Source organism: Ovis canadensis, chromosome 6 (genome assembly GCF_042477335.2).
Source record: "Ovis canadensis isolate MfBH-ARS-UI-01 breed Bighorn chromosome 6, ARS-UI_OviCan_v2, whole genome shotgun sequence".
Classification (NCBI taxonomy): domain Eukaryota; kingdom Metazoa; phylum Chordata; class Mammalia; order Artiodactyla; family Bovidae; genus Ovis; species Ovis canadensis.
In genome coordinates, this window is record NC_091250.1 from 97,616,302 (window position 1) to 97,641,590 (window position 25,289).

General features: G+C 35.8%; 1 protein-coding gene across 11 annotated transcripts in view; it reads right to left on the reverse strand.

Annotated features, from left to right (window-relative positions):
* The window catches only part of EPHA5 (EPH receptor A5), a 408,801-nt gene that overhangs the window by 300,262 nt on the left and 83,250 nt on the right, over positions 1-25,289 (reverse strand). For all 11 annotated transcript variants that reach the window (XR_011257780.1, XM_069594218.1, XM_069594217.1 and 8 more), the window contains exon 3: positions 23,355-24,018. Coding sequence is in view for 10 of the 11 variants with exons in the window: in XM_069594218.1 (XP_069450319.1) it covers positions 23,355-24,018 (664 nt within the window). In the remaining variant the exon portion in view is untranslated. The remainder of the gene's footprint in view (positions 1-23,354; positions 24,019-25,289) is intronic.

Sequence of the window (25,289 nt, forward strand, 5' to 3'; positions counted from 1 at the left end):
GACTTTTATAAATCAGTGACAATGACATCATTTTATTATATTAAAAAGTCTGCTATATCATATACATATGACTGTAGCACATGAAGTTACTATGCGTCTTGAAGCTCATAAGAGAGTGGTGTTTAGAGACTACAGCAGGAAAAGTCTTTCCAGTCAGTTAATTTAAGTTACTATAATGTAAGCCCAATTTATTTATCATTCCTTTGCCTGAAAGTTTTAAGCAAATTCTGCATGTATACTATTACTTGTATTTTAATTTGAAATAGAATAGATTGTTTTAAAAAGTAGACTTTGTTTTAGACAAAAACATTACATTATAAATGAAGAAATACAACTACCTAGACTCTAAAATGTCAATAGAAATCCAGCCACAATTTCTTTATGAAAGAAAAAAGGTCAAAGGGAAAATACATACTTTAGGGTCAAAACTGAAGTGTACCTGTAAAAAAATCCCTTCACATTTCTCTCACACCAGAGTGGTATGTTACCAATTATACTGGAAATAATTTCCATGAATTTGGGTACATTTTGTTCTTTGTTCATCTTATATCTCCTGTAGTGGAATATCTAGTACTTAATTATGCCCAATCAATATTCATTGAATAATTAAATGTATACTAATTATGCTGCTGCTGCTGCTGCTGCTGCTGCTGCTGCTTCTGTTAAGTCACTTCAGTCATGTCCAACTCTGTGCGACCCCATAGATGGCAGCCCACCAGGCTCCCGCATCCCTGGGATTCTCCAAGCAACAACACTGGAGTGGATTGCCATTTCCTTCTCCAATGCATGAAAGTAAAAAGTGAAAGTGAAGTCGCTCAGTACGACTCTTTGCGACCCCACGGACTGCAGCCTACCAGGCTCCTCCGTCCATGGGATTTTCCAGTTGAGTACCGGAGTGGGTTGCCACTGCCTTCTCCGATGCTAATTATAAATAAGTTTAATTACACAAAATGGGTTACTTCTTGAGATATCTCTATATCAATGTACCTATATGTATATCTAATTTCTAACTCTCTAACACTATCTTTAATCTAATCTCCACACCCATCCTAAATGTTTAACTCTTTGGGAATTATTTATTATTTTCTCCAACAAAAATCTTCCTAAAATAACTCCACTCCAACCCCCAGTTGTTGTTGTTGTTGTTGTTTGGTAATATATACATAACTCATATAACAAGCAGACTTGTTACTTCCAAACTTTTACACTCAGAAAAATCATAACTGTGGTTTTCTCCTCTCCCCTTTCTCCCATGGAAAGGTCAGTAACAAACATCACTGGTGGAGGAGGAGACTGAAAAACCAGAAACTCAGCATTCAGACTCTCTGCCATCATCAGCGGAAGGAGCTGGGGACAGTGGCAGTCCACCTGGGCAGTCCCAGTAAGGAGAGTGAAACAGAGACTCAGCTGAGATGACTGCCTCATCCACATATGCCCTGGATGATCTGAGCCACTAATATCTGTTCAGTGCAGAATGTTGATATCAATTAACATAGTGCAAATTTGAAAAGGCTTCCACTTGTAAAAAAAAAAAAACTGTATGTAAATTATAGTTTTATTTAGATTTTACTGTTTGCAATGAAAAATATGTACGTTTTTTGAATGTTTTTATAAAAAAGATAACAATACAGATACATCAGAAAACCAGGTCTTTGAAGTTTACCAAAAAATACATGGCCTATATTTAGTATTAAAACTTAGGCAACAATTTGGCAACAAGCTAAAGAAAATATGAAAGAAAAACTACATAAAGTGCCCTTAATGTTGGCTTTTACTCATTCTAGCATTATTCCTGAAACTATAATTACAGCTTTCTTATGTAAAGAATTCCATATTAGTTTGAAATACTAAAGCTTACTATTAACACCAGTAAGAGCATATTTTTGGATATAATCAAACACTATACTAACATGATCCTCAATGAGACCTTAAACTAGAAAACACAGCTGAATGAGGGGAACAATTACGTTATTTGGTATCTTGAAATGTGATAGAAACTGCATTTTGGTAGGCAGATTCTTGACCACTAGCGCTACCCGGGAAGCCCCAATTAATATTTAACTAAATTAAATCTCCATAAAAGTTTACTTGGAAAAAAGTGCATAAGTAGACCTAGAGAACATGCATGTTTTGCCAGTACTCAGATTTAGAACATACTCATATAACTTTTTGCTGTAGTCTAAATGTTTGTGCCCCCTCCCCTAATTCATATGTTGGAATCCTAACCATCATAGATGATAGTATTTGTAGGTGGAGCCTTTGGGAGATGTTTAAATCATGAAAGTAGAGTCGTCATTAACGGGATAGTGTACCAACATGCTAAGTTGCTTCAGTTCAGTTCAGTTCAGTTCAGTCGCTCAGTCATGTCCGACTCTTTGCGGCCCCTTGAATCACAGCATACCAGGCCTCCCTGTCCATCACCAACTCCTGGAGTTCACCCAAACTCACGTCCATCGCGTTGGTGATACCATCCAGCCGTCTCATCCTCTGTCATCCCCTTCTCCTCCTGCCCCCAATCCCTCCCAGCATCAGGGTCTTTTCCAATGAGTCAACTCTTCGGATGAGGTGGCCAAAGTATTGGAGTTTCAGCTTTAGCATCAGTCCTTCCAATGCACACCCAGGACTGATCTCTTTTAGGATGGACTGGTTGGATCTCCTTGCAGTCCAAGGGACTCTCAGTCATGTCCAATTCTTTGCGACTCTATGGACTGTAGTCTGCAAGGCTCCTCTGTCCATGGGATTCTCCAGGCAAGAGTACTGGAGTGGGTTGCCATGCCCTCCTCCAGGGGATCCTCCCAGCCCAGGGATTGAACTCACATCTCTTTAAGTCTCCTGCACTGGCAGACAGATTCTTTACAACTAACACTACTGGGGAAGCCCCCATTAATGGCATTAATGCCTTATTAAAAGGAGGCTTCTGGTCCTTTGCATCACATGAGGAAACAAGGACAAATCACACTCTACATCTGGAAGAGGGCTTTCATCAAACACTAAGCCTCCCACCATCATCATCCTGGATTTCTAGATGACTAGAAATTCTAGATTTGCTAGATGACTTTCCATTGATTCTACAGCTTTGAATTACATAACGGATCATCATTTTTTTCTTTGAACTACCTCCACTCTCCACCTGCCTTGTCTCCTTTATATAAAAGGAGGGGAAATGCAGGAACTAAAACTGAGGCAAGGTGTTCCTTCCTGGTGATGGACAGGGAAGCCTGGCGTGCTGCAGTCCATGGAGTTGCAAAGAGTCAGACATGATTGAGCGACTGAACTGAACTGAAAAGTGCTACTAAACTGTTATGTGTACAGACATATTTTTAATTGCAAATCTACACACATCTTCATTAAAGTCATTTAAAAATACCTTTTAAGGTAAAAGTCAGTCATTGATCTATGTGTACTTTTATACAAAGTCCCTGGTCTCAGGGAGTTTATATTCTGCTGAGAGAGAGGAAATTAATTTTCTAAATATAAGAGGAAATTTTATTTTAAAAATCAGTATTTAATGAGAAATTCTTCCCACTAATCATGATATTATTAAAGCTTTCTCTACAGGATACAGAAAAAAATGAATTAAAAGTTAAAAAAAGAACCCAGAATATGCAACAATAATTTATGTTCCTTGTCTTCAAAGTTTATGTCCTCCTACAAAAGAGGACATTAGTCTCCAATCTTCCGATTTTTTTTAGATGGGAATGACATCTTCAGAATATTTAAAGTACATGAACTAATGTATGTATCACCAATATAGTTAAGTGAAATTAAATATGACAATAGTTTATCAAGGTTTTGCTATAAGAAGAACAACAATTTGCAGATGATAAAGACCCAGCAGAATAAAAGCCTGATTGCAGTGATGAATAATGCATATCGCCTATGGTACTAATTAACCTTTACTCCAGTAAGATATTATAGAACAATAAGGCTAATTTGAATGTGGTCCAGCACTTTTCCCTATGGTTTACGGTTATCACCCTTCAGAACATGTAAAGTTTTATTTTGTGAAATGAAAAATATTGTGTTACTTTTTACATAAAATAATAAAAAATAAAATAATATTTTAATATCACGCATTTTCAAAAATGCAGATTATAGACATAATATAATGTATAAGATATATAGCATAAAAATAAAATATGCTAAGTATAAATAGGCTATTTACTTACAGAGTAAATTATATAGAATATTAACAACACATATTAATTTGGTAAAAAATTATTTAGCTAAAATATCTATATATGACCAAGCCAACTAGACTCAGTAAATTCCTATAGTTTAAATCCAGTCCTTTGACTATTGCATTGAAGAAATTCCCCTTTCCTCTTAAAATAATAAAATGAATTAAATGGACAAGGTATAACTAAAATTTATAGTGGGAAAGTTTTCTTCAAAAATAAACTCCTATGAATGTATTCAAAATATAATACCTCATTCTTTGTGATTAAATCACTGTTGGATAGACAGTCAAAGTGATGCCTGAGAAGAGATAAATTATCTTCAACTAAAAATGCCAATCTTTGTTTTCATCATATTATCCAAGTTATTTAGCTGTAGTTTAAAATTAAAATAACAACGTTTTAAATCCCTATTTAAAAAAAAATTTCTTTTGCTGTCTCAAGACAGCAAAAGAGACACAGATGTATAGAATGGACTTTTGGACTCTGAGGGAGAGGGTGGGATGATTTGGGAGAATGGCATTGAAACACGTATACTATCATGTAAGAAACGAATCGCCAGTCTATGTTCGACACAGGATACAGGATACTTGGGGCTGGTGCACGGGAATGATCCAGAGAGATGATATGGGGTGGGAGGTGAGAGGGGGGTTCAGGATTGGGAACTCATGTACACCCGTGGCAGATTCATGTCAATGTATGGCAAAACCAATACAGTATTGTAAAGTAAAGTAAAAATAAAAATTTTAAAAAATAAAAAATAAATAAATACATTTCTTTCAAAAGTTTGATAATAGAAAAAAGATCTTTTTAGATTTTTAAGTGAAACACACAGCTTCCTTGTTGCTGCTGCTACTAAGTTGCTTCAGTCATGTCCAACTCTGTGCGAACCCATAGACGGCAGCCCATGAGGCTCCTCCCCTCCAAAAAATGCTCCAAAGTGATAAAGCATACCTATACACATGAACCTTTTCTCTACTGTACCTTTAAAATTAGGGGGAGTGGTGGACAAGAGATACTACATGTGAGCAGAAGCTGAGTATCTAGTAGAAAAGAATTTCTACTAGCTTTATATAAATATACTTCTAAGTGAAAATGCTGCTCTCTTAGTTCATAAGTGTATGTTTATTTTAACAGTTTGCAATATGTCAATGTCATTCCTGATGGAAATTCTTTGCATTTGAACTATTCCCGTTTGAGAGAAAATTATCAAGTAAGTATTCCTGATATTTTTAATCAAAACGACATCCTAAGAGAATATTATTAGTTAGTCTATTTACCTATTTATCAATCATGTGATAATTACACAGATGTTCTTTACTCTTTTGAACTGGTTATCTCTTGATGAGAAAAATCAAAGAAAATTTAAGAGAGACAATAAAACCAATGCTTGTAAAATAAGTGTGCTGGTCTCTCCACTACCAGTGTGTGGTATAGAAGTTAAAGCAGAGACTGAAACAAATGGCCTGGGCATTCATCCAACTCCACTACTTACTGACTGTTACCCTTGTTACATAAACTCTCTATGTCTGCTTGTTTTTCCATAAAACTTAAAACCCATACATGATTCATAAGGCTTGTGGAACAAATTATGTAATAAATAAACAGTATTCAGTAGACTCTGTACCACGTAAAATTTGCTATAGAAGTGCTGGGCATGTTATCATTATTATCTTAATATCATCAACAAGATTATCACCATTTCTAATGATAGAACAGAAAGGATGGATTTATTGTACAGAAAAATTCCTACACACACTTAACAAATGTTTGTCAGGCTATGTCTTTACATATCACAATAATACTCTTAACAAAACTAAACATCCTTTTTTGGAAGAGTAAGGCAAAAGAAATAACAAAGCCAAAATACCTTTATCTTCAGGAATTAACAGCTTCTCAAAGAGTAAAGGTATTTAAATGAAGGAAATAAATTTGTAATAGAAAAACCTATTATGGAAGGGGAAAAAAAGGAAATTAAGAGAGGATATAAGTAGAACTAGTCATAAGTAAAACCAAACAAACAATACACAACAGAGCAGCCTGTATTAGAAAAATATAATTAAGAATTGGAGGAAAAATCATAAATCTTGTCTGAGAGTTGGGCCTCAGAGTTTTTCAAGGTCAAATTCCACTCCAGTGAGAAAAAAAATATGTTTCAAGTGTGTTTTAATTAACTACAGAGCTAATGTAGTCAGTACTTTCCTGAGTTTAAACAGGATACATTCACTTTAGTAGCAAAGAAGCTGAAATGACAGAATACAAATACAAAGACAAATCTTTTGGTCTCTAGGACCAAAGAAAAACCTCGCTGGAAAGGTCGGGGATTAGTGAGAATTACTGGAGATCACAATTATATTTAGTTGTGCATCTGACCTTTCTATACAGAAAATATAAAACATTTGATATACCTAGCATTTATAAATCAACAAGCTCTAAGAAGCATTTAAAAACTATGTTATACACTAGAAACCAATTGGACAAAAATAGAGAAAAGGAACATTATCCCCTACATTTTGGTCTTTATCTGTCGAAGTTATATTGCTTCTATATATTTGGCATTTAGTGGGGTCCAAAAATGTAAGAATAGATACTATTTTTTCCCAGAACATTTCTGTTTCACCTATTAGAACATAAGGACATTTTGCCTTTATTATCAGGCTCACTGTTTAATTTAGATAGGCCAACAGAGGCATAACAATTACTTTAATTGTACTATTTTGTTTATGAATATATGTTTGGTCATTTTAAAATTTTTATATTGCATTTGTTCTGTATTTCATTTTATTTCAACTTCCAACAATCAAGAAAGACATGAATATACTTCAAAATGGAAGTGTCCAGTAAGAATCCTTTTACCTGAAAACTGTGTAATATCAGAAGTGGTGGGGAGGCAGAGAATCATTTAGTTTCTTTTCTGTGGATGTAGAAATTCAAAGGTTACACAGGTCCTTGATGTGCAGAGGTTTTCCCCAAGCCTGAATCCTTACAAAATCTCCACACTCACATTATACAGCATAGTTTCATTGTTTTTCCTTCCCTAATCCATCCCCAGATGAAATAAAAGCAGCAAAACAAACAAAACTTCAATAAAACGATCCTTTATTTCAAGTAGGTATTAGTCACTCAGTCGTATTCTCTTTTATGATCCCATGGATTGCAGCCCACCAGGCTCCTATGTCCATGGAATTCTCCAGGCAAGAATACTGGAGTGGGTTGCCATTCCCTTCTCCAGGGGATCCTCCCAACCCAGGGATCAAACTCAGGTGTCTTGCATTGCTGGCAGAATCTTTGACCATCTGAACCACCAGGGAAGCCCTTTACTCCAAAGGCTAAAACAAAGAGAAAAAAGTTTTCTATACTACTTATGAGAGCAGACAAAAGGCAAAGTAATTCACATGCACAAGTATCCAAAAAGCAAAAGTCAAAAATGCATCTATAGTTCTCAACCTCTCACTCTCACAACCCAATCTCTCACTCTCAGCACATGTGTGTGTTAGTCGCTCAGTTGTGCCCAACTCTTTGCGACCCCATGGACTGCAATCCACCAGGTTCCTCTGTCCATGAGATTTTCCAGGGAAGGATACTGGAGTGGGTTGCCATTTCCTTCTCCAGGGGATCTTCCCAACCCAGGGATCGAACCTGGGTCTCCTGCACTGCAGGCAAATTCTTTACCGACTGAGCTACAAGGGAAGCCCATACATTAGGCTTATTCCAAAAAGTTTTTCTTCCACCTATTTGAATATTCACATGTCGTTGTTGTTTAGTCACTCAGTCACGTCAGATTCTTTGGCATCCCATGAACTGCAGCACTCCAGGTTCCTCTGTCCTCCACTATATCCCCTGGAGTTTGCTCAAATGCATGTCCTCTGAGTCGGTGATGCTATCTAACCATCTCATCAATATTCACATAGAAAATATGTAATCAAGTCTAGTTTGGTTCCTGATTATAGGGCCTCTACTCTCCAAGGTCAGAGCTTCATGCTCTTACAAGTTTCTCTCACTTTTCTCACTCAGTTTTGCTTTGCTTTATTTGCTCTATTCCCTGTTGCTACAAATCCTTCTTCCTCAGAATGCCTTTCCGTGTCCTCTGTTTGAGGTGTGAATATGGGGGCAAGAATCTCCTCCAGGGGACTCTGGTGGCTACTAGGTCTCTCCAGGGTGCCTCTGCCTCTGATATACAGTGCAGGGCTGCTCACATAGATGTGAGATTAGCCCACAAGGGATTTGAGTCAGGGCGACAAAATTAAACAGTTCAAAAGCATTTTAATGGAGAACATAAAAGAAAGCGGGAAAGACCGATTTGAAACAAACACACCTAGATTAAAATGCCAGTTTGCCACTTTCTAGTTTTAGTTAAAACTAACCTCTCTGTGCTTCAGTTACCCCAGAAACTATGGCTCACAGGATGCCGTCAAGCTTAAAACAGAGAATGTGAATAAAACATTTAATGGTACCAGCACACAGCAGGTCTCTGCACACGTGTCAACCCTTCTTCTTCCTTACCACCCCATTTAAGATACTCTGACAATTCTGGCATTCAGAATTGTCATTTATTGTCACTTTTTGTCATTTGTCATTTATTGGCCTTATTTCTTGGAATCTCTATTATTTCTAGTATATTACTGCTTTTCACACAGACTTGAAAGTCAAAATATTCTCTTTGGCCAACTTTTGTTATTTTCTAGGAACAAGGTTTTGTTTTGTTTTGTTTTGTTTTTTCCCTCAGTTTGCATTCCATTATCTTCTGACCTCAGACAAAAATAATTTGTCTTTTGAGATCTGGTCATGGGATTGTTCTGGCCCGTCTTCCCCTTGATGACGCAGGTTGTCCTTGATTAAGACTTTCACTTTCATCAGATTTTTCTAAGATTCAGATTTTTTTTTTTTGCCTCTGTCTCCTGAATGATTAATTTCTTCTTCTTTCAGTCCGTAATCACAGTTTATTATTAATGGACTCTCCGTTCCTGTGCATGCATGCAAAGTCACTTCAGTCGTGTCCAACTCTTTGCAACCTTATGGACTGTAACCTCCCAGGCTCCAAGATTCTCTAGGCAAGAATACTGGAGTGGGTTATTGTGCCCTCCTCCATTCCTTTAACATACATTTAATTCCTTGCCACAGGCTTGGTTGGCCCAGTTTATTTCTCTCTTAAATTGAAATTTAAAAGTTCACATTTACACTCACATACACTCACACTCAGAAACCTCCTCAGTCTTTACAGGCCCTGACCTGAGAAGCTGTCCCAACGCAGACTGGACAGAGTGCTCCCATCTCCCAGGGTTGCAAGTCTCCTAGAAGGTTAGGCCGAAATCCCAGGGTGATGAAAGCAACTTAAGCAAACATTAGTTCAAAAGCACAAACAAACAAGGAAAACTTCAGCACTTTGCCTAGGGTTATTTTTCATTGAAACCACTTTCAACTTTTAGAGCTAACTAGCATGTACTGAGGATTTGCTCTGTGCCAAGTACTAAGCTTCGTGAGCCTCCAATCTTTAAAATCTAATTCAGGTTTCAAAATCATAAACAATACCTTTATTGTGAAAACTTTTTTTTTTTCCCTGTAGATTAGTTTCTAACTTTATGTACTGAGAACAATAACATCTCAGGGCCTAGCAATAAAGCATGGAAGAAATCAAAGCATAAAAATAAGGGCTATCCTTGAGTATTATTTTGAGGCAACTACTAACAGATTTTTTTTCTTTTGTCCATAGTGAGGGAAAAGTTTCTATTTTGGATTTAACTTCATTTTCACCTGAATTAAGAGTGAAGTTCCCCTAAGTTTAAGTGCTTTATCTATTGCTGCTTGTCTGCTTGGGTCCAAAGAGGGAAGGCTGACTTAAGTGGGTTCTATTATTACTGTGTAAATGCCCTCACCACCCTCTCTCTCCAGCCACTGACTGTGTCCGAGAAAAAGCTACTGCTGTCATAAAACAAGGAGACCTCACTGTTGTGACATTTCATTTATCTGGGCAGCAACATGCTTGAAAAGAGACTGCCTCATTCTGAGTAAAGTATGGAAGACAATCAAAGCCAGTTAAGCAAACCAGTGTTGACATATTAAATCATGCTTGAACCAAAAGAGCAAAAACAGATGACACACAAAACCTTCTAAAGAGAATTTTAAATAAATAAATAATACGGGTCAGCCTGGTTCTAAAAAAAGAAGCTTTTAGCATTGGAAAATACTGGGACTAGGTGAACAAGGGGAAATCTTACATAGGAGCCAGTGAATATGTTATTCCCTGATTGTGAGGTGCAAAACTAGAGTTAGTGCCATAGAGGGAAGCGTGAGAGAATATTGGGAAATTTGGGGGAAATCACATCACGTTACTTCTCAATCCATAAAATGCAAAATAAAATTTTGATACTCCTGTTCTTTATTTAAGAAATGTCCAAACAGAATCCTTTCCCCAGCACTTAGAATTCATCAGAGGAAAAGCCGTTATGCATACAGAGCAGTGTATTATTAGGGTCCTGCACAATCACACAGCAGGAACTGTGGAGCGTTCATTCTCTATGTCTGATTCCTGCTAACAATTCCATCAAAGAAATGGAGTTATCCATCAGTCAAATTATCATTTGCTCTAATTGTTACTTCCCCCAAACTGCGGCTCTTCTTTCTTCCCTTTCCTTTTCTTTTTAAAAAACTATATATCAACAGCACTTGAATGAGCAGGATATCTTCAAGCTCAGAAAAGATCAAAGCACATCAACAAATCACTTGAGTTCTTAAGGATGAACCCTACTGGTCAGCCATAAATGAAGACAAAGATTTAAACAACAAAGAGAATCAAATACTAGAGGATAAGATGTGATCTACATCCATGACCAGAAATAATAAAGGATACAAAAGCATTTCCATAAAGAAAACCAATTATGAGACCATGAATAGCTATAATTCATATTTTTAATGTAAAAGCTAATGAGTGATACAATTTTAGAGAAAAACTATGCTGGGGCTAGTGACTCCATGCCTTCCTGCTTTATAACAATAGGCATGTCCCTCTGAACTAATATACAATCTAATTTAAAGGCAATACATTATACTGTTTAGGTAAACAGCATACTTAATCTTTTTTCCTGTGAGTAGTATAAACTAGATATATAAATAAATCAATTAGACAGATTGATACCTACAAATTAAACTAAGTATCTTATTAGTTGCTTAGAGACAGTCAGCTCTCTGTGCAACCCTCCAAAGTAGTTTAAGTAGATTTTTCAAGGCTAATCCATACAAGAAGTATACTACATAAATCTAAACATGTACAGCAGAAAATATTTAATGTATTAGTTGTAATAGAAATATGGTGTTAAGAATCAGAGATTTTTACTTAGGATTACAATGGATGCTACATGTGGTTACAAACTACAAATCAATTTGTGGTTAATGGTGTTTACATACTGTTCAAAGTACAACAGTAGAATGGAGAATCTGAAATTAACATACCATTCTAAAGTCAAGTTTAAAATGTGGTGGCTATGTGATACTAGGCAGGTTAATATTCTCCCTACTTCCAACCTCTGGACCAAAATTTACCACTTTACTGATGATCATAAAATTTACAATTAATAAGTTAAATCCTGATTAGCTAAAGTAATGTCACTGGATGTGCTAAAATTTAAATATGTCGTTCCCACTTTAAAGTTCTTTTAAACTTTGTCGTTCCCAAATTAAAGTTCTTTTTTTCTGCAAAGGGATAATTTTGTTTTAGTTATTGTGGTATAATAAAGAGTTTATAAATATAGGAAGATTAACATCAGTATTATGGCTCCATTTTTAGTACTGTGAAAAAATATGACTATTTTTATTTCAATAAATAGCATATTAACATAGCACTTCTAAATTCCTATCCTTTGTTTTCTTTATTCAGGTTGAAATATTTATTACAATTACCAAGGTGGGTAATGACATGAAAAGTAAATTTTGCAGGTAACATTCAGTATGCTTGATGCTGAAATTGTTTTAAACAAAACAATATGACTACTAGTTTCTGTTTTCCAAATTTCAGAAATTTTTTTATACTCCTTTCTCAAAGCCATGATGTCCTTTCCTTGAAATTATTTTTTTAATATTTATTTTTGAAGAAGTTTGAAAGACTTCTGATAAAGGAATGTGGAAAGAATGTACAGAAATGGAAAAATTATTTCCCAGTGTTCTGTAAATCATTTTAATTCTAAAGAAACAAGCAGAAGAAGGAAAGTAAAAGATATCCTTTTCTCTATCCATTTCCATGTTAAAATGTCAATTCTCATTTCAAAAGGTACTTTATTTGGTAAATGTCCATTTGATTTTTTTTTCAGCTGTTAACACTTTACTAAAATAAAATGTGTTGACTAAAACATAAGTGAAATGTATATTTGCAAAAAAGGAATTGCTTTTAAGTTATGATAAAATTAATACCAATGAATTTTGCATCTGATAGGTAGAGAGTGTTTCAGACTGGGATCTATATATCTTTCACTAATTTTAGCTTCCTATAGGTCAGTAATAATTTTTCAACATTAAAACCTTTATTTTTGGGTATTGGATACTTAGAGAAATACAGACTGAAACTTAAGAGTTTCCAAGTTCACCCAAGTCTTCTGGTTCCAACAACATGAAGTTCTAAGTAAAGCTGGAAACGGTCTAGGTACAAACATCTAGAATTCCTAAATTAACTGGAACAAAGTTTGGGGCTTCCCAGGTGAGGCAATGGTAAAGAATCTTCCTGCCACTGAAGGAGACACAAGAGACATGGCTTCTATTCTTGAGTTGGGAAGATTCCCCTGGAGTAGGAAATGGCAACCCACACCAGTATTCTTGCCTGGAAAATTCCATGGACAAAGAAGCCTGATGGGCTACAGTCAGTGGGGCTGCAAAGAGTTGGACACAACTGAGCATGCACACACACACACACACACACACACACACAAAGTCAATTTATATACCGGGACCCACAAAACAGAGGACAACACAGCAGCCGAGCACATTTCGCAAATCTGAACCTAAATCAGCCTGCACTTGTGAGAAACCTAACATACAGCAACCAGTATCTTACAACCCAGCTTTAGTCAGTCCACCTTACCCTACAAAGTATGACCTGCTAGCCTTGTAAGGAAATCCAGATCTCTTAGCCAATCATTTTCTGCTTCCATGCTGCCTCTTCTAATGCTCTAAAAATCTCACAATGCTTAAAATCCAAGAGAAGGGTCCTACAGGTGGCGAGGCATTATACTCCCATAATTCATGGATTATTTTCTCTGGGATATCAAACTTGTTACTAAATTGCTTGGTTTGCCACTTGGCAGGACTAATTTGCTATGCTTTGTTTTAATGCGGGGAAATTTTAAGACAGCAATAAATTTGTAAATCTGGGAAAAGAAATCCACAGGCGGCAGAAAAGATGGAGTTAAAGCATGGAGTGCTGCCTTTAATGCTGATCCTATCCTGCCTCTCTTCAGGCCAGAAGGGCTAAGGATGTGTGTGGGAAACTGTAGACTTGTCTTGTGACATTCCAGGGTCCAGGAAAAAAGACCATAACCTTGTGTCAAATGGGAAGCCCTTCAGAGTCTCTTAAGAAGGCACTGAGGACGAGGAGGAGGAGGAGAAACAGAGGAGACTGAAAAGTTAGATAGAATGAGACAAAGCATTAATATGATGCTTATCATTTCTGTGTTGTTTATACAGGTTCAATCCTAACAAAAATCAACCCTGTATATTCATCAGAAGGACTGATGCAAAAGCTGAAGCTCCAATACTTCGGCCGCCTGATACAAAGAGCGTACTCATTGGAAAAGACCCTGATGCTGAGTAATACTGAGGTCAGGAGAAAAAGGGGGTGACAGAGGATGAGATGGTTGGATGGCATCATCAACACAATGGACATGAGTCTGAGCAAACTACAGGATATAGGGAAAGATAGGGAAGCCTGGTGTGCTGGAGCTGGGGCATGACTGAACGACTGAACAGCAGTATATTTGGGTATAAATTAGACAATTGGTAAGGTATAACCTATAAGCCAAATCCTTCCTGTCACCTGTTTATATAAATAATTTTTTACTGGAATACAGAAAAAAAAAAAGACACTGGGTAAAAGATTGCCATGTACACAAGGAGAGTCAAAGAGGTTTATGAGTGTAGGACCTCTTCATGGGGTGGGGGTGCACAGAGAAACTGGTCTTCAGGAATCAAAATCTGTGGCCTTCCCTGGATGAGGTTTTAAAGTACAAATTTACACAAAACACTGCTGCTGCTAAGTCGCTTCAGTAGTGTCCGACTCTGTGCGACCCCATAGATGGCAGCCCACCAGGCTCCCTCATTCCTGGGATTCTCTAGGCAAGAATACTGGAGTGGGTTACCATTTCCTTCTCCAATGCATGAAAGTGAAAAGTCAAAGTGAAGTCGCTCAGTCGTGTCCGACTCTTAGCGACCCCATGGACTGCAGCCCACCAGGCTCCTCCATCCATGGGATTTTCCAGGCAAGAGTACTGGAGTGGGGTGCCATTGCCTTCTCCAACACAAAACACTAAAAGCCACCAAAACTTAATCCAAACTATCATCATACTCCTTAATCTGGGCCAACGTTACAGTCACCTAAGGAGCTTAGAAAAGAATACTGCGGCTCTGGCCAGCACCACACAATGGAATAAGAATCTCTTATAGGTTTGCCCAGCAATAATATGGTTTCAAATTATTAAAATTATTGTGTTGCACTGTAAAAGTGTATAGAAGAGAAGAATTAGATAAAAGCTGGTCCCAATAATCTCTTCAGTGGGAGGAAATGTTAAATCATGTGAATAACTTCTATAAGCCAATTTAAAAAAAAAAAGCACTCCAAAAATGTAATTCATAAATTGGAATGAATTGGACATAAGTGCCATTTTGTGCCTTTTTCTCTAGTTTGCTGTGGTTTGATTTTTCTCCTAATTTGCCAACATTTTTTACTGATGACAACAGTAGAATGCATTGATATTTAATATGGCATTCCAAGGTCAAGAAGTAATTAGCAGAAAGAAAAAAGGAAATTTTCATTAGGTCTAAAACTGTCAAAAGTTATATAATTACAATCTATATAAAAAGGTTATCTCTACAGGTCCCTTTTGTACTATTTAACATTACACCTAGGAGGAAAGTTGGACTCAATATGATTTTGTATTTGGCTGCAGTCACATAACTACCAAATGGAAGTATGAGATTTGAACTGAGAGCTGCATCACCTTCAAACCCAAAGTCCTCTATTTAGTGCATGCAAAAATCTCCTGGTCATTTCAGATCACTTTTGAGGTTTTAAGTCTACTTAATGATTTTATGCTAGTGTTGGCTACTTTGTTTCTTATCATTTGTATTCATTTCTTTTTTAATTTTTTGCTCTTAAGAATCTAAGAACACAGAGGTATTTGTTAAATCACATTCTGTGAGTTTTTAACATTAAATTTTCCTGTACAAACAACTTTTCCCATGACAGCTATACTGATTTGATAACAGCTATGCTGTTATCAAACTTGGAGAAAATCCTTCTGCTCCTATCTGGATAAAAAATAATAATAATAATAATAAAACAGAAGGACTATCTTTTGGTTTCCCAGCACATTATTTAAATTACAGAATTTAAATCAGTTCTGAATATAACAATTCAGATATATGGCAATATATAAAGCCTTTATCATTAAACATTTTTTTCAGAATTATCTTTCCATATTAATTTATGTCTGTATTTCTGTATTAATCCTATGTATTTCTATATTAATTTATTATAACAAAAGTAGTCTATTCAATGAACATCATTTAAACAAATACTTTTTATCAAGAGATTTTTTTTTGTATGAACCACTTGAACATAAATATAACAATTTTCCATCCAACGGGTCATAATGGAGCTCCTGATCAATAATACTAAAATTCCTTTGCACAATAACAATATGGAATGTGCTATCATCATAAGACTTTCTAGAGACTGACTCAAAATAAAATGTACAAAGTATTTATTACTATTACTGCAAATCTGAGGTATAGCATCAATTTTTTATATTTATTCTAAATATGGGATAGGAAAGGGAGACTCAAGACTTTGCCTAGTATACTCCTTGTATGAGTGAGAAAGTAGGAATGCAAAATCAAGATCAGAAGTTTGTCTAGGAGGGATTATGGAGTTTTTGCTTCATGTATGTCCTTTCCTTTATAGCCAAATCTCTGTCTTTTTTAACTATGTACATATAATTGAAGATTCACAAGTTACCAACAACTGATGAACCAGTGAAACATTAAGTTCTTAAAAAAAAAGGATGTTATTCTTTCAATTGGTATAATAATTTGCAAGCTGCCATTCACCAGTATTACTCAGAAATAAACTGAGTTGTTTCATATTTGATATGCATCTATTTGACCCTAGGTATTATTAGCATTTCTGTCTTTAAGGTAAGTATAATATGTATATAAATAGCCTCTTTTAGCAGGTAATTTCAGGGAGTAGAATCCCTTTTATTCTCAGATTTTAATACACAAATACATTTTAATATAATTGTAGAAAGAAAAGAGCTATATCCAAAATTAATATAATATGATAGATCTCTGCACTGAAAGATTTCTTCTGCTTGTTAAGCTGTACCCTGTCCTCTTCATACAGCTTTTTTTCCCACCTCTACATTAAACATCACCCTTTTAGAGAAACATTTTCTTACCACCTTCTAACCTTGCACACTCACCCTGCCAGTAACAACTCACATAAGTTGTGACTGCAGGTGTGAGTCCATATGTATGTTTGTAAGCTATCTGTCTGCATTTGCAGGATACAGGAACTGTATACACAGACTACAGTGCCTAGTACGATAACTTAAAGAATGAGTGATAATATCAAATGGGAGAGCAAATCTTTCATAAAGGAGGTTACAATATATTTATACAGTTTTGACCACTTAATTAATAAAAATGTAGGATCATCCTTTGATAAATGATACTATTCAAGGATATACTCTCTAGTTTAAGTAAACTAGAGAACTTTTCTAAGTCGAAGCTACCACGTATTTTCCAATAGACAGACACATATTCCTGTAAATAATTTTACTTTTAATGAGAGAGTAAGACATAGATAATGTTTATTCAATAAGCACTGTTTTCTAAGCACTATTCTAAGTAATTTTCATATAAGGTCTAATAGCATTGCTATGAGGTAGCTATTAACAGATGAGGAAAACAAGGAATAAAGAGATCTGATAACTTGGACATTGGTTATATAACTGATAAATGGAAGCGGCAAGATTTGAATCCAGGTATTCTGGTCCAGAATCTGCGTGCTTAAGAAACTATAGAGTACGTTGCCTCTCACCAGCAGTACGTTTCCAGATAATCCATGTCTCTATATTCAAGTTAAATTAGGCAAGTTTCCAAACATACACCCATTTTAAGAAATGCACACTTCTTTCATTCTTTAGAAAATTGTCCGCTTTTGCATAGGTAACTAATCTATAAATATATTTAGTTTCAGTAGCACATCTATTAATATAGGCAGAGGGAATATATTTCAGTTAGTGGTTCTCAACTAAGAGAGATTTTGCCCCAAAGAACATTTGGCAATACATGGAGGCATTTTGGGCTATTAAAAATCAGGAGCGGAGTACTAGATTAGTACTTAATCTAGGGACTGAGAGGCCAAAGTGAAAGTTGATCAGTCATGTCCAACTCTTTGCAACCCCAAGGACTATACAGTCCGTGGAATTCTCCAGGCCAGAATACTGGGTTGGGTAGTTGTTCCTTTCTCCAGGGACTCTTCCCAACCCAAGGATCAAACCCAGGACTCCTGCACTGCAGGAGAATTAGTTTCCATTTGAACCACCAGGGAAGCCAGGAAGCTGGTAAATGTCCTATGTGAACAGGATCCCCCAAAACAACTAGTATTTGGTCCCAAATACCAATAGTACCAGTGTTTTGAAACCTTGATTCAGGGGGGGAAAAAAGCACACTACCATTTTAATATTAAACATAATATTAACCTAAAAAGCCATAACATTTAACAGAATTAGTCCAATGTATTCAAGTGAGGAGGTAAAAAGAAAATCTATTATTCTCATGTGCAATATCTGCAAATAGATGAAATGACTTAATCACTTATTTGTCTTAGTGGTGGTTCACAGCAATAGGACACACACACACACACACACGGATTCACACACCACTGACACCAATCACTCTGTGATTTCAAAATCACAGTCTTTTGTTAAATTTTTTAAATCAAAATCAGTTTCCTTTGTTGCATAAAAGAGCATACCAAATAGGACCAAAGTTCAACCCCTTTGACGCTTTTTGGTAACATGCCTAATTAAAAATAACTAGGCTCTCCAATGCATAATTACATGAACACCTAACACTCTATATTTCCAGCCAATTTTGTTTCAAACATAAATATGCACCAGAAGTCTGAATGATCGACATACTACTCCCTGCAGTATCTTTACTGTTTTTGAATCAAGGCTCCTTCTTGAGCTCAGTATTTTCACTACATTTCCTTGCTGTGCAATCATTTCCCAGTTGGACAATTAATAGTGCTTTTTCTCCACAGCCCTTGGCATGTAACCCCCCTTACCCTGTATTTGAGCATGCACTATATACCTTCTTCACTCACTGGTTTTGGCAGTGACCCACAATCTAAATCTCTTTCCTCCATTTGATATAAGTGAAACTATAATTATCTAGGGGTAATTTCAAATTACTACTTCATTCCACTAACAACTGATGAAGATTAGTGGTCTTGCCTTGCATCTGAGTAAGTCAGCAACATAATCACAAGAGAACTCAGCAGGCAACATTTGATTCATGTGAACTCAATTACTTCTGTCAAACATATTCACTTCAATAAAAAGCAGAAACTTCCAAAATGGGCTTTTACTAACAATTTTGTACTAAAAAAAAAATTTCACATGACTCTTAAGGGAAAAATAGCATTTTCTCAGAAATAATAATAAATAATAAGTATGAAAACATGCTTTTATAAATGGATTTAATATATTATTAGTACCTGAAAATAAAGAATATTTCAAAAAATAAATTTGAATACTTAAGGCAGTTTATTATAGAAAATTCAGGCATACAAGTAAGCCATCAAAAAATAAATGGACTCTGTATTTTAAGCTGATAACACAAACCAGCATATATTACCTTGTTAAAATCAGATAATTATGGAAAAGGTAGTTAAATTCTTATAAAGGAAGTTAAATAAAGAGACATGGAGATGATAGATCATGATCTGCTATAGATTAGTTGTCTTCTGGGTTGAAGCCATATGTTAATGAGCTGCCTAGCATTCTCCTTCTTGAAGGTTTAGTTGCTAAGAGACTGTGGGTCAGGTCTATCATGCCCTCCATGTGTATCAGGTCACATGAAAATGATATGACAGCAACTACCTTGTCACCTCCTAGTAAATCTTAATATATGATAATCATTACAATAGGTTTACTCAACTTTAGCTTCTTATATTTATAGCCTTATAAATCACAACATATTTTGATTATCAAAGAAACCAAGTAATTAAATGTAACTATGTAATAAGGCTATATTTATAAACACATTTTAGAATGTGATACTTTGAAGTCTACAAAAATCACTAAAATGATGTCTATAACAGTTAATATATCATATGCCAATCATATATCATTTAATATTTGAAACTTTGAAAATTTGGCCTGAGAATTTTAGGACTAAGTAAAGAGTAATTTAAAAGACGTTTGTCAATTTTGTGACCAATGATGTTTCCTACAGGTACATACAAAGGTAAACAAAATTACTTATTTAAAAATAATAATTTTAACATAGTATTTATAAAATAGATAACTAACTTTTGAACTGTGGTGTTGGAGAAGACTCTTGAGAGTCCCCTGGACTGCAAGGAGATCCAACCAGTCAATCCTAAAGGAAATCAGTCCTGAATATTCACTGGAAGGGCTGATGATGATCCTGAAACTCCAATACTTTGGCCACATGATGGGAAGAGCTGACTCACTGGAAAAGACCCTGATGCTGGGAAAGATTGAAGGCAGGAGAATAAGGGGACAACAGAAGATGAGACGGTTGGATGGCATCACTGACTCCATGGACATGAGTTTGAGTAAGCCCCAGGGGTTGGTGATGGACAGGGAAGCCTGGCATGCTGCAACTCCTGGGATCGTAAAGAGTCAAACACGACTGAGCAACTGTACTGAACTGAACTGAGAAAGCTAATAAGAGCAAAGCCATGCAGGATCTTAGGCTATTTTATAAACTTTATTTGAAGGAGACAATTATGTGTGTGTGTGTATATATATATACACACAGACATATATACACATACATATACATTCGAGTAGAGTTGATTTGCAATGTTGAGTTAGTTTCAAGCGTACACAAAGTGAATTAGTTATTGCATATACATATATATGCACACTTTTTTAGATTCTTTTCCCATACAGGCCATTATAGAGTAGTGAGTAGAGTTTCTTGTGTTATACAGTAGATCCTTATTTCCTTATTAGTTATCCATTTTAAATACAGTAGTAATGTTTCTGTCAAATACAATTTCCCAATTCATCCTTATAAAAAAAAAAAAAAGGAAACTATTGAAGTACTTTAAGTGTCTTGGAAGTAGGCAGGGACGGGGAGGATGGGTTTGTACAACTACCAGATTTGTATTTTTGTAGAGGTGACACACTCACAGGGCTCAAAAACCGAAACTATATAAAAAGCTATTCATTATTTAAAAATAAAGTTTCCAACAAGACATGCTTACAGATTGGAGGAAAAAGGAAACAGAGAGAAGTGGATGATTTTATGAGAGCTATGTGGGAAATTTATAAATACTTTGTGAGGTAGTGAAACTGGGAAGTGAGCAGGAAGGATATGTCAAGAACGATTCTTAGATTTCTGACCTACCAAGGATATTTCTAAAACAACAAGATCCCCACTTAGAGGTTTGTGGATAGCACATTAAAATTGAAGAAAGAGTTATAGTGGAATTTTATATGACACACACACACTCATACATTTAGATTTGCACATACATATTATGAATAGGTTTAAACACATATATTTATTTATATGGGACCATCTGTGACACCCTGATTTTCCAAGACAAATCTTCAACATTTAGTTATTCACTCAGTAAAATTATTTACAGAATAAATGTTTGAAATTCCTCATAGAATGGCCACATATCATTGGTACCTGGGAAAATATCAAGAGGCACTATTCGCACAGACTACATTGTGTAGAACATCTTCTGGGGCTGCGTAGTCTACTGCTTTCATGACCCCACTGCTTTCGATCCTCCTACCAGAGTAGGGTAACAAGCACGTTAAGACAGAATCCAGTTGAGTTAAGTTTCTACCAAGTGGCCTCTCCTTTTTCTCTCAGGCCTCTACTCCTCAACTACTAAGAGTATGAGAGGAGAAAGATGCAGTGGATGCATGCACTAAAAGCATCCTGTCAGGATACTACTTCACCCAGGTATTTTCATGATAAGCACCTGCAGAATATTTTAATCCCACCAACAATAAAAAATTATCCTCTGAATGCAAAGGTCCTTTATACCCTGTACCAGTCTGGATGAAGACAAAGATCATTATGTTCTGAACTTAAGTTACCACATATCATTCACGGATATGATATAAATAGATAATCAAATAGAGCATGCTGCCTTATAATACTGGTAAACAAATTCTTAGAAATAAGATTTTATAAGCATTTTAGGGAAAACAATGCAATGTAGTCAATGGATTATGTTTAACTTCCACTGCTGATTCTACAGTTACATATATCTTCACCCAGGCCAAGAAGGTTGCTCAAAAAGAGAAGTTAAGGTAATGTTAGTTAAAACTTTCCTTTAAATTCAACCCTAAATAAAATCTGATTAATTTCCTTAACAAACTTAAAGGCATATCTGAAACATAATTTTTATTTAATAAAAATTTATATATATAAAGGAATAGCAAGCTGTAGATTACATGGAGAAATGATCATGCACTTGATTGTAGATGGTATACAAACGTGAAGTGATACAAATGTGGTGCAATGCATTTCTAGAGATAAATAAGCAACGTCAGTATGATTTACAGATTAGTGTTGTTTCCCTGGATCTACAGTCAATCTACAGTCAAGCCTGAAGAAACCTGAGCAAGGGTGATCCACATTACACACTGAATTTAGAAAATAAATTGTACCTGAAGCTATCAATGGGCATAGGGGACTTCTCGGTATTTGATTTTCTCTTCAGTTAAGACACATTAACTCTCATTACCTATTTGGTCTGTGCATATCATGGTGAAAACAAGTTTGGGTTCATAAGGATTAATTTTTTCCCTGAAAGGAAAATGTGTTTTCTTCCTCATAAGCTGTTCCTGACTTTGACATAAAGTGCTATCCTGTTTCATGAAGCCACTGAGGAAGATCCAAGTTTTAAAGGGCAAGTCACCACACTGTGGACAAAATAAGAGTATTTTCAAATGAAATAGAAGCATGCATGATCAAGTTTCAATTTATTTTTTTTTCAAGTTTCAATTTAAAAGAAAAATTAAAACAGAAAAAATAATCCATGTGCAAACTGCTTTGAAATGACCTTTCTGTATTGGTTCTATCTCCAAACAGTTACTTTCTTGGGCACTACTTATTATGCATTTGAAGTTAACCTGTAAATTCTTAAAAGCAAGTACATAATAGCTATTATATGCACACAACATGGTAAACTAAGTCCTGTCACTTTCCACACCTGTCCAGTGAAGTTCATATGGAGGAACTTATACCTAAAGAATTTTTAAAAGGCAGTTAAAAGCATGCCAAAAGTTTCATCAAAGTTTACATTTGAATTTCATGTAACAAGAGTATCATTTTTCTCTTCAGAGAGACAGAGTCATGATAGAGCAGCAGATAAACAAAGAAATAATCCCCTGATGTGAGTTGTTCAAAAATAAAAGTTCTGAAGCAAAATGAATATGAAATACTACACTGCAAGTAAGACACACTCTGAGTACTAATTATGTATATCCAGTAGAATATAACTTCAAATCTTTCATCATTGCCAGAAGTTCTAAAATTCCGAGAGGAGAGAATCAAACTTGAAGAGAAATAATCTCCATAAATTAGCAAAGTAAAAGGTCATTTGCTCATAATCACTGGAAGATCTACATATACATGATCCAGCAGAAGCAGACAGCCCCTGCAGATCTGCAGGCAAACTCTTACCTTGACAGGTGCCATTTTTCTCTTCATATCCTGCCTTGCACATGCATTTCCCAATGGGTACCAGCCACTCCCCTTCAGCGCTGCAGTGCATTTTGGGTGGTTCGTCTGTCACAGAGTGGTTGACACAGGAGCCGGCCACTTCAAGTAACTGTGAAGAATCAGCTCCAGTAATTGTGTCAGGGAAGACAGCTAAATGTCGTACCACAGAAGGGCATTTTTTATAGTACACTCGCACTGAAACAAGAGCAATGCAAGCACCCACATCTTGAAAAGCAAGATAAAATCCCTTTTTGCTTAGAGGTCCTACATCTCTGACCTCTGTATTTAGTTTCATGACACGGTCACCAAGATCAAGTTCTGTAAAGCTTTCATCAGCAGCAATGGTATCAATTTTGATGTACTGGTTTTCCTTGATGTTTCTCCCATTCTTGTTATCTGACTCAAAGTAATACATGTTGAAAGTCTCCTTGCAGGTCCCCAGTCCTCCAGGAAGACTGTTGCAGTCCCGCAGAGTAAATTTGAGTTCTATGAAGATTCTGGAAGCACCTTCGTTGGAGATCCAACTGGTCAAAAGCCAGTTATTCTGGTTCTGTTCCATAACTTTGCATACTTGGTATGTATGGATAGGCGCATAATTTTCATCAACTTCACCAATCTCTTCCCACTGTAGAATGTAAAACAGAAAAACAAAAAAAGTAAAAAGATGGTTAGAAAATAACCAGCACTGATTGCTGTGGCCAAAACTTCCAGAACTATGTTGAATAGTAGCGGTGAAAGTGGACACCCTTGTCTTGTTCCTGACTTTAAGGGAAATGCTTTCAATTTTTCACCATTGAGGATAATGTTTGCTGTGGGTTTGTCACATATAGCTTTTATTATGTTGAGGTATGTTCCTTCTATTCCTGCTTTCTGGAGAGTTTTTATCATAAATGGATGTTGAATTTTGTCAAAGGCCTTCTCTGTCCATCAGCAGATGAATGGATAAGAAAGCTGTGGTACATATACACAATGGAGTATTACTCAGCCGTTAAAAAGAATTCATTTGAATCAGTTCTGATGAGATGGATGAAACTGGAGCCAATTATACAGAGTGAAGTAAGCCAGAAAGAAAAACACCAATACAGTATACTAACACATATATATGGAATTTAGGAAGATGGCAATGACGACCCTGTATGCAAGTCAGGAAAAAAGACACAGATGGGTATAACGGACTTTTGGTCTCAGAGGGAGAGGGAGAGGGTGGGATGATTTGGGAGAATGGGAATTCTAACATGTATACTATCATGTAAGAATTGAATCGCCAGTCCATGTCTGACGTAGGGTGCAGCATGCTTGGGGCTGGTACATGGGGATGACCCAGAGAGATGTTGTGGGGAGGGAGGTGGGAGGGGGGGTCATGTTTGGGAACGCATGTAAGAATTAAAGATTTTAAAATTTAAAAAAAAAAATAAAATTAAAAAATAAAAAAAAAAAAAAAAAAAAAGAAAATAACCAGCAAAATAAAAGAAAATTAATTCAGATGTAAAATTTCTGCAGCCTCAATATACAGTACTGAAAGGAGATATACCATAAAAATTTTTTAAAATAATTTCTCTTTTCAAGTTAAATAAATCAGCAATATAGCAGTCATTGTCTCAAATGTAACTCAGGTGTGAACACATGTGAATATATTCTCAAGAAAAATTCATGTATTTCTAAGTAAAAATAAAATTCAATGTGGGATATGATTAAACAAGAAGCAGTGAAAGGAAAATATGCACATTTGGAAGAAAGTTTGTAGAAAAGGAAATAGAATTTTTAAAAACTATAACAATGAGAAAAAAGGAGCAAATGAAGAAAAGAAGGGAGAAAAACATAATGACTGAATCCACATTCAACTCTCAAACAACACAACAATGTAATAAAACTTGAAAGAATATTCATTAGTTTAAA